At 41.1% G+C, this 11,244-nt stretch overlaps 1 protein-coding gene across 1 annotated transcript; it reads left to right on the plus strand.

The window, feature by feature from the left end:
• The first annotated feature begins 585 nt into the window (after positions 1-585).
• On the plus strand, positions 586-10,613 carry LOC135254675 (deoxycytidylate deaminase-like). The gene is made up of 6 exons (XM_064335051.1): positions 586-677; positions 2,566-2,695; positions 4,972-5,188; positions 6,577-6,693; positions 9,232-9,328; positions 10,193-10,613. Exons 1-6 carry the CDS (start codon positions 649-651, stop codon positions 10,287-10,289), a joined length of 687 nt encoding a protein of 228 aa, XP_064191121.1. The 5' UTR covers positions 586-648; the 3' UTR covers positions 10,290-10,613.
• The last annotated feature ends 631 nt before the right edge of the window (positions 10,614-11,244 follow it).

Consider the following 11,244-nt stretch of genomic DNA (forward strand, 5'->3'; position numbering starts at 1 on the left):
CCCACTGGATCTCATATAACATCTTGATGTGAGCCTCTAGCAATTACCTGTGCCAGCTGTGAGTTAATACGATAATTTTGATAAATACAGAGCTCATACTTCATATTGTGTATGGTAGAGGATACATCTGTGGTGGATGCTATAATGTGGTCTTAACATATTTTAATATTTTGTTCACAAAATTTAGAGTTTGAGGGGATTTGGATATTTCAGATGACTGCTTGTAAACTTCTTTCTGGATCTTGATGTGATTAAATTGGCAAAGTACTCACAGAGTAAGTAGTTATAGCATGTTGAATGTATTAGTCGATTGTAGTGTCTGATTACTTGAAAGATTAAAAAATAGATGATTGTGATGAAGATTAAATGTTTGTTTTAACTACTGTAAATGCAATGAAATCTGGTGCGAAGGAAAATATTTCATTGCATTCATAGCCAACATTGGGCTGATCGATTTGGGTGATGATGTTGGTCAACAGGTGTGCCATTTGGGGCAGTCCATTTCTATGCCTTGGCACTTAAATTACAGTACAGGCTGAGGGTGTGGCTTTCTGTTATATATACATGTCTGTGGTTGAATGAGATCACAGTTCAACCGGCAGTCTTAACTAAAAGAACAATACTGAATAATAAAAGAAGAACTGCAAGATGAGTGTAACGACAAAACAACAAAGCAGGTAACTTTCAAGTTTAAGGTGTATGCTTAATAAGTTAGTTCCTAGATGAGAACCATAGGTGTGCAAACTCGCTGAGTGTAACTTGGTGGCCTGTGTTAGTATTTGTATGTTAGTATTTGCGACTTGACGAGGATAAGTTAATCCTCAGCTGATAATCAGCGAATGGGACTGCCTACTAATCACGTTTTGCGTATGAAACAGAGCTTCTAGTTCAAAAACTCCCTTTTAGTGCACTGAATACATTCATTGGCTGTATCTGCTGGTGCACCGTAAGAGCGTATCCAGCACCGCGGACAGCACACGACACAATGCTGTCTGTGATATTCCCCCTTCGGGGCAATTGTCGATTGAAATGGTCCAGATACGAGATAGTGTAATGTTGCATTCAGTTGTTGCAATGCTTGACGCCGCCTGACAACAGTGTTGATGTTGCGCGCTCATTGTAGCTAAGGTAACATTATCGTTAGTCAAGTCAAGTCAAAGTTTATTTGTATAGCACATTTACAACAACCACAGTTGACCAAAGTGCAATCGTTGACAACTAGCGCTTCAAAACTAACTTGAAATTTAAAATATTTTTTAAAAAAATTTGTAATACAGTTTGTTACAATGTCCTGTTAAAGGCAATAAGTATGCTCCTTTCGTGACAGACCAAAGCAATTAAGTGCATCAGCCTGTCAATGCATTTACTTGCATTTTTGTTCTAGTGGCGACCGATTTCAAACGACGACTGAAGACCCACCTCTTCAGGCTGCACCTCTCCCCATCCCTCCCTTCCCCCCTGTAAATGACTAAACTTAGGGTTGTAACTAGGCAGCTGTTTCATAGGTGACTTAGGCGCATCAACTGTCTTAACGACTACTTGTATTTTTATTTATTTTTATTTTTCCATAGATTGCGTTGTTGCCGTTCTTGTTGTTAGTGTTAATCAGTTTAACCATCAGGGTCCAAGTTGAACTATGCGGTTGTTCCCTGTACTTGGAGCGGTACTTCTCTCTAGGGGTTTCGTCATACTTGTTCCTGGTTATGGTTATACACTTTGTTGTACGTCGCTCTGGATAAGAGCGTCTGCCAAATGACTGTAATGTAATGTAATGTAATGACTGCCTACTGATTTTTTTTGGAACTTAAAGTACTTGTTTCTGTCGCCACAGTTGCGCTAGATGTTTTTTTTTTAAAACACTCCGTGATTTCTGCTTCCCAACTTCGACGTGATTGCTCAGTGACTTTAGCCGATATTTTCCGTGACAATCACACAACCTGAATTATTGCTTGGTTGCAGGAAGTGTCTTGGGGCAGTACGGTATGGGACGAGCCAAGCACAACTAAGCGTACTCGCACAGGTGGAAGTAATAATAATAATAATAATAATAATAATAATAATAATAATAATAATAATAATAATAATAATAATAATAATATACATGAAAATAATTTGATGGATTTCATAGCTATTTACACATTAAGTTCTATCCACATCAAAACGTGCATCGCATATTCACGCATTCACGCTGACTGAAAGCTGAATGTTTAATGTCTAATGTATTTTTTTCACTGTATCTACATGGGGAAAGCAGAGAGGGTTACAGACGGAGACGAGCTTACGGTGCATAAAATGCCATTTTGGGTAAAAATCCCCAGGCCACCAAGGAGTATTAGTTTATGGGTTGACCATTGGTCATCCTACATGTTCACCTTTATTTATACTCCGTGATGTTCACCTTTATTTATACTCCGTGAAGGCTCAGTTTTTTGATGGATTTGCTAACTACTTCGCTCAAGCGTCCAAGTTGTTTTCTAGTTGCCTGTCCTGCTTTGCTGGCGGTGATGTACAGGGTGTGTGGAGTGCCTAGTGCTCAGCTGTTTTTTGGATTTGCTGTGCTCGCAGTGCTGGCGGTGCTGGCGTGGGTAAATCAGGGGATGATCCAGGACCAAGGCAGGAATACCTGAAGAAGTCTGAATACTTCATGGGGGTTGCCCTCCTGACAGCACAAAGGAGCAGAGATCCGAGCACACAGGTATTCTAATAATAGTAGGCCTAATACTAGTAATATTGTTGTATGGATTCTGTTTTCTTTGATTGTTTCGTGTTAAATATTTATTAATGTTTTGTGTTTAACATTAATTAGTGTGATATCTAGAGCCCGACTGATATATCGGTTTGGCCGATATATCGGCCATTATTTGACTTTTTTGACGACATCGGGATCGGCAGTTATGCAGCCGATGTGTCCCGATTTTTAAATAAGTATAATAAACAAAAATAAACATTGATTATTTATCTGTACTTGTCTGTTCGAACGTTGTAATTGCTATTAACTAGAATTATCCAGTAGAGCTCTAATACAAGTGTGAACTGCAGCAGCTGACGCGCTATTTCTGTAATAAGACGTTTGTCACTCGTGCCTCATCCAAAATTCTCCACTGCAAGACTTGTCTGCACAGATTCGATTTCCGCAATAAAGGTATGTATATTTAGTGAAAGTTTTCAATTAAATGCGTTTATACGACACTATGTTTATAAATCCTCATTATCAAGCGAGCGAGCTAGCTAACATATTTGGTTCACTTTAGCAGCTAGCTGGCTAGCAAGCCTTTATGAAGTGGCAGTGAGCACAAGCAGCATAGGATCGCTGTATTCTCAAATAAATAACCAGCCAAAATAAAATGGTGATTGAATGCATCACACGTTTGTTTTTTATCTGAAATAATGATATTAGCTACTATATGATGCTGTGTCAATAGCCAACGCGTTATTGCAAGCGAGTGTGTCATCTAGTCACGCCTCATCGTAGCAAGCTAACCAGACAGTAAAAACGCCGATAAAACACTTCTAACGTGGATCATTTTAAGCCATGTTATCTAGCTTTGTCGTGATAACATGAGAGAAGGATTGCTGTTGGAGAATTGAATCAACCAACACTTAGCGCGGGTAACCTGCACGAAAGCGCATTGTAGTTTTTTTCACAACCGAATTCTTATGGACACGGAAGCTCGCTAGATAAAGTCTTACTCTTTGAGATCATGTAGTAGGAATAAAATAAGAAAATATAATTCATTGACTGAGAATAGATACTAATAAATAATAATAACAAATTAATAATAACAACAACAACAATAATAATATTCATAAAATATTCAAAAAAATGTTTGAAACTGGAAAACGGATTTTTTAAAATTAATTTTTTATAGATGGCTGGAAAAGAAAGGAGTAAAAGCAACGTGTGAAGTTATTTTGAATTCACACCACTTGAAGATGGTGTTAATATATATATATATAGCCTATACATTTAATTTAATATCATCTTTTACATTTTTTTATCTATCAAAAAGTTCTTTGTGTGTTTATTTTTATTTATTTATTTGTTTGCTTATAAGTTAAATGTTCGCAAATATAGAAACTTTGATAAAATATAAGTTTTTCAAATTGATTTGAAAATGTTGCACTTTTTGACAAAATATCGGTCAAAACATCAGTAATCGGTGGGCTAGGACTCTCCAAAATCGGGATCGGCATCGGACCCAAAAGTGATATCATTTGATATTGATGTTCCAAAAGTAAATAAAACATTTAACAATTTAAGGCTAAGACTCAAATATTATATTATGCCTATGATGCTACTTAGCATCTGAAACTGTCGAAATACTGTAGGCTTATGGCAAGTTTTAAGTCTCAACCGAATCGGTAAATTCAAAATATAAACAAGTATTTAAGTAATGAAAGCCTAAAGGGATTTGGATTTTACATTATAGTGGTAAACTAATGTCAAATTATTGAGTATGCATTTTTTCATGCATATCCCATGAATGGATATGCGATGTATTCATGCATATAATTTTAACATTCTTGCACTAAAAGGGTAATCTAAAGGTTAATACATAGTTACTCCATTTTGGGGGATCAAAAGTAATTGGACAATTGATTGCTCAGTTGGTTCTTCGTCAGCAGTGTGTTGTCGCATCATTAGTTCATGCACAAGCTAACAAAAGGTCTATAATTGACTCTAGGTGTGGAATCTGCATTTGGACTCCTGATTTTACCCTGTTTCTACCAGTCTGAGATTATGTTTGCCTACGTATTTTGGGGCCTGAAAGGGATGCCTGCTATATAAAAGGCAGTGCCATCTTCCTCTTTCTGAATATTTAAAGTCTTGTATCCCCCTTTTCCTAAAGATTTGTTCTTTTTGAATTAGTCACTGATTACAGATGTGCTGATTGTTTAAAACTGCCTTACCTGTCTGTCTGCTTGTTTCTTAATGTATTTTAGAGAGTGAAATTATTTTTTTTATATTAGGTGGGAGCCTGCATTGTGAACCAGGAAAACAAGGTAGTGGGGATAGGTCACAACGACATGCCCAATGGCTGCGATGGCCAACTGACCTGGAAAGGGTCCCCCGAGAACAGTACTGACAAAGATGATCAATGCAAGAAATCAGGTGATCAACACAAGAAATCAGATCGTCAGTGCGAGCAATCAGATGATCAATGGTTGGAAACCAAGTACCCCTACGGTGAGTCTCCCTTCAAACACACTCCCTTCTCCAAAATATAGGGTCGAAAGAATTCCATCTTTCGGAGCTCACCAACACTGAAAGTCCTAAAAAGAAAGTCTAAAGCTGGCCTGTAATAAGCCGTCAGACCCTCTTACCTGCATCAAGTAACAAAAAGAGAAACCACTCAAAACAGAAGGCCGCCAAAAAAATGGCACCTCCGCCTACTCTAAACTAACGCTATAACTTCTAGGCTATTTACCAAATTTCCCGAGGGCGTCTGATGTAAGTTATCACAAAAGCAGACGCTAAATCATCAACCTCCCTCCACGGCAAACTCAGCAAAATAAAAACAGATTCAGGTAATGCGACACTCCTGATCATCTACCTGACCATTAGATCAGAAATCTCTTCTGTTAGACATGTAAACTGAGCTGTAGGGTGCACATACTGTATTTTAAAACATGTGCGCTTTTCATTGTCGTTTATGAAAAGACCTAGCCCTAAGGGATCCAAAAGGATAATCATTACATTACAGGCATTTAGCAGACGTTCTTATCCAGATCGACTTACACATCTTTTACATAGCATCCATTTATACAGCTGGATAAATATTGAAGCAATGCAGGTTAAGTATCTTGCTCAAGGGTACAATGACAGTGTCCTACCCAGGAATTGAACCTGTGACCTTTTAGGTTTCAAGACCAATTCCTTACCCATTACACTACACTGCCACCCACCCTGCCATTACGATTGTTCTTTCTATAAACAATGAGGATTGCATGTGTGTTCTACAATAGCTCTGGCCCAGAGTAGAGTTCACTGTGTGGTTACAAATCACAATTTTATGGAGATTCTGACCCGCTGTGGGCAACTGTAGTGGGTAACAGCATATGAATGGTGGATTTTGTAACACCTTTTTGTACCATTTTAATCATGGAATGTTTGAAAATTGTATGTATTGAACAATGTCGCCTTGTGTTTTCACGCCTTGTGTTTTCACACGTTATACTTGTCTTGTCCTCGTGCTCTCCCTTATCACTAAGCTGGGTTGTGTGTGTTTGTAGTGTACACTTTGAGTTCTGCCAACACTGATGGTGATGTGGTGTTTGTTAGCTTTCAGTCAAAATACGGTAATTTATCAACGCCGATAGGGCCATTCATTTCAGATAATTAGCGCTTCAGCTGAACGATTAGCTCCCCTTTTGTTGGCCAGTGTTGTCGAGAAGAGGATACATCTGCTCGGTCTTGAAGTGTTGTCTGTCTGTGTGGGTGTGCGTGGCTCTGTGTGCGAGTCTGTGAGCGTGTCGCCTGTTCAGAGTGCGTTTTTTTGAACGTGTGCGTTACGAATGCGGATGCTGCATACTAACTTTTCGGCTTTTTTAAAAAAAAAAAAAAACCTCTTCCAGTGTGTCACGCTGAGCTGAACGCCATCATGAACAAGAACTCCGCGGACGTGAAGGGCTGCACCATGTACGTGACCCTGTTCCCCTGCAATGAGTGCACCAAGCTCATCATCCAGGCAGGTGGGTCTCTCTCTCTCTCTCTCTCTCTCTCGCTTTCCCTCTCTCTCTCATTCTCTCTCTCTCTCTCTCTGTCTCTCTCTGTCTCTCTCTTTCTCTCTCTCTCTCTCTCTCTTTCCCTCGTGCAAAACTGTCCCCGTGAGTGAGAAATGAAGGGCAAAGCCAGGCTCTTGGGGGTTAAAAAAAAACACCTTGCCCTCCAAAAAAGAGGGCAAGGGCAGGCCCTGACAGTAGAGGAGGCGGCCCCAGAAATGATATTTCCTCTTTCTCACCCACGGACTCGAAAGCTGGTTCACTGGTTTAGTGAGCGGCTCGTGCGGTTGTGATTCACTGTTAACCAGAAAAGGAAGGTGGGGAAGTCCATGCTAGTGGATTACAACTAGCAGTGGTCAGGGTCCAGGCACAGAGTGTCCTTGAAGCTCGCAATACATGTAGCATACTTGACTTGCATGCTTCGATTCCACTACGCAAAAAGCTCCGCGTTCAGTGTAATTCCGGCCTTAGACTCTATCACTTTGATCTGTGAGCTCATGATGCATATGCTATGGCTATCCTTGAAAAGGTCTTCTCTGTCATGTCTTCTCTACTACAGTTAAGCGAGCAGAGTCACTGTCCGTCTGCGTGAAATCTCACCCGCTGACACCGGTAAAACATACCCTGCTCTCTGAGCCTTTATTCTGGGTTGAGTACCCCTGCCTATCTGGGTTTTTCCTGGCTCAAAAAGAGGCTTATATTGGCTAAGGAGCTGGTCTTGTAACCTAAAGGTCACAGGTTCGATTCCCCGGTAGGACACTGCCGTTGTACCCTTGAGCAAAGTACTTAACCTGCATTGCTCCAGTATATATCCAGCTGTATAATTGGATACAATGTAAGTTGCTCTGGGTAAGAGCGTGGACCTACTAAATGCTTAGATGGTGTCTAAGCATGGCCGGTCTGCCTGATTCATCACAGGTTACTTAACATCTACCTGTTTATGTTTTGATAGACCCCAGTTTTTGGCATAGGCCAAAATAACACTATCCTAAACTGGGCATTCTTTAGCTTTTCAGACTCTATTTTATTATTTTTTTCATGGCTAAGAGGACCAAAGAATGTATATCGGTTTGTTTGTACAAATCCATCACTTTATTTGTTCGCAACAGGGATCTTGGTAAGTGGCTGGGATCTCACTTTAATTGCATGATATATTTTCCATTGCCTTCACAATCATTATGAATTTAGGCCATGATACACAGGCAACATTCTGAGACAATGTAATTACAAATAACAATTTTTGTAGGTTTTGACTGTACTATTGCTTTCTACAGTCAACTCCATAATTATTTTCTGCTCAAACATTTTGGGAAACTACTTGCATGCACTCTAATAAAAATTACTCTTGTGAAAAAACTTACTTTTGAATAATGGTGTTTTTCTCAAAAATATAGTGGTAAGATTTTTGGCACACCTGAGGAGTATTTAAAATAAAACTAAACAGTGGTGTCTGATGGAGCTTTTAAAAATTAATGTCTTGCACACATTAAAAATCCCTTTGTCATCCATCACCATGGGGAAAACCAAAGAGCTTTCAACTCGAGACAAGTGGTTGTAGACCTACACATATCAGGTGATGGATATAAAAAAAAAACATGACATAAACAGTTGAAAATGCCACTAAGCGAAGTCTGGGCAGTAACAAGAATTTTCAGTGGTCTGGAACAGTTTCAGGTTTTCCAGGAAGAGCAAGCATGTGCACATTGCCCGCGTGCGCAGTGAGGACGATTATGAGGAAGGCAAAGAAGAGAACCCAAAGGGTCATAGTTTCAGAGGTTATCAAGTTTCAAAATCGGCTGTTAGACGCCATCTCTATGACAACAAGATCTTGAACAAAAGAAGCCCTGCCTGAGAGCAGCCCACAAATTGAAGTGCCTGAACCCTTCCGGGCATCGTTGTAACTAGTGTCGGAATTGTGTGTTGTGGTCAAAAATGAACTTTGTTGACATTGGCATTGACATTGTTGGACTAGGTTAGTGGAGGAGATTTAATTTCTCTGACCTCACTTGGTGCTCATTACTCTAGGAATTGTCTACCTCCTCTAGTGGCCTCCACACCTGCCTTCAGGATAGAGGGGGAGGAGCATGGTGGCTAGTGGGAGTGGTCTCTACACCTGCCTTCAGGATAGAGTGGGAGGAGCATGGTGGCTAGTGGGAGTGGTCTCCACATCTGCCTTCAGGATAGAGTGGGAGGAGCATGGTGGCTAGTGGGAGTGGTCTCCACATCTGCCTTCAGGATAGAGTGGGAGGCGGCACGCTTCAGGCACGCCAATGGCAAATCAGACGTGAGACAGGCACTGGGCACCAGGCTGTGGGTTGGTGACTGCGGACTGCAGCTGCACCGGGTCTCCTGTGTGTCTCAAGCCCTTGATACGGGTTCACAGCTGCAGTTAAATGGCCCCCGCCCTCCTCCCCACCGGCGCGTCCGCGTAGGCCCCCGCTACCGTCCACCGCCCCCCCGCCCCATCGGACGCTTGATTTTTCTCTCTGTCTTTCTCCCTCTCCACAGGTATAAAGGATGTGATTTATCTATCAGACAAGTATCACGACAAAAAGGAATTTACTGCCTCCAGACGCCTACTCGACATGGCGGGGATCCTGTACAAGTGAGTCTCCACAGCACTCTTGAGAGGGGCCAAAAAAAACCAAAAAATGACAACTTCATTTACATCTGTCTGACCAGACAGGCCTGACTGTCAACCGCAAACAAACAGGGACTCCTGCTTCAAAGAGACGCTTTTCTGGTGAAGGCGAGTTCAGCTTCATGTGACTCGCAACCCTTTTCAGGTGTGAGTCTGAATCACTGAAGGCCTGGCTTTCTGGGAGGTGTACCCTCCGTAAGGGTTAGTCTGCCAGCCTGGGCAGCCACGGGGAGCAGCTGGCATGCCTCTGAGAAACTGGCATGGGTGTGGCATGGATGGGGGGGCACTGGGAACCAAGCACCTCTGGAGTAGAGGTTGAGCTCTATTGATTTTTTACAGGCTGATGCCAATATTTGGGAGTGCAAAAAATATACTGGCTGTCAGTATAAGTGGCGTACTATACTAAGATGGTGGATGGTGTAAAAATTAATTATTGCTTTCACCTCCACACACTTACTTGAAGAGGTGTAGCTCATCATCAACATTTTTAACATGGTATTTTCATTCACAATTTTTATTTTTTGTGTGCTTTTTTAACGAGATTCTGACAGTCAAGATGTTGTGATTAATGGTACATTTGAACCCTCGGTTGAAGTTTTCAGTTTAAAGCAGACTTCCGCCCCACCTTACATTCCCTGTGATTGGCTCTTCTGAATTGAAGTGACGGACTGCACGTTTAAGGACAGCTCATGTCCCCCCCCTCACAAAACACACACCGAAAAGTAGCCAGATGCAAATGGTGAGGGGGGGGGGGCAGTGCATGCTGCTGGAAAAAAGTGAAGTTTGACAAAAATGGCTTTCTTACATGCTCTTATCCGTGTGTTCCAGGCAGTTTGAGCCAAAGAGAAACAAGATCATCATCGATTTTAATTCCATCGACGGGTCTAAAACTCACGAGGACACGGCGGGCCCTGTTGCACCTTGATCCTGCTGGAGCTCTACCTGCTCTACCTGCCCTCTTCTCACATGGAAGGAATTACTCATCGCATCTTCATTGTTCTGCAGCTTTCATTTTCAAAGTTTCAGCACAGTCCAGTTATGGTTATGGCTTAGGTGTGTGCTTTCCTTGCCAAACAAACTCCTGACGCACATTTTACTTTACTGACTTTTATACCTTTAATCAATTTCATTGGTATCCCCAAAAAATGTTAGAGTTAATGGGTTAATGAGGCACTGGTGGATGGAATTATGCATGCTAATATAATTTAACCGATTTTTTGATTTTTCTAATAAATTACACTGAATCAAATCTTTTGTCTTAATCAGTACAGCAGTATGATGCAGATTTTCTTGTCCTTGTTCAGCATTTTTCAGTTCCTGGTTTGAGAAAAGAAGAGTTGCATGTCAATCTGCATAACAATGATAGGAGAAGCCGTGTGAATTAATAACTAAACCAAGAGATTTGGTGTATATGGAGAACAGCAGAGGACCCAGCACAGATTCCTGCAGTACTCCCGTAACAAGAGAATGAGAAGCAGAGGCAGACCCCATCCAGGTGACCTGGTACGACCTATCTTCTAGTGTCCTCAAATGTCATACCTGAAACCTGCTTTTCCAGCATAGTTGTGGTGTGCTCTTCATACTTGGATTACAGCTCACGGATCTCGAGAATTAAAAAATTGCCAACATCAGGTGTGGACTGCAGCATACCTGAAACCTGCTTGGCACCATAGTTGAAGATACCTTTACTGTCCATTAGTTCTAGTGAACTATGCCACTAAAGCACATTTTTCACGTACCATTAAGCCAACCATTTGTCTTGAAATTGGAAATAGAAAGCATCATGGTTGTGGGCTACAGCTTAGCTGAAATCAGCTGTTGCAGTATAGTTGAGGTATTTAACAACCAAAGTGTTTGTCTCTTCTTACTTTAAATCCAGC

Source organism: Anguilla rostrata, chromosome 5, assembly GCF_018555375.3.
Source record: "Anguilla rostrata isolate EN2019 chromosome 5, ASM1855537v3, whole genome shotgun sequence".
Taxonomy (NCBI): domain Eukaryota; kingdom Metazoa; phylum Chordata; class Actinopteri; order Anguilliformes; family Anguillidae; genus Anguilla; species Anguilla rostrata.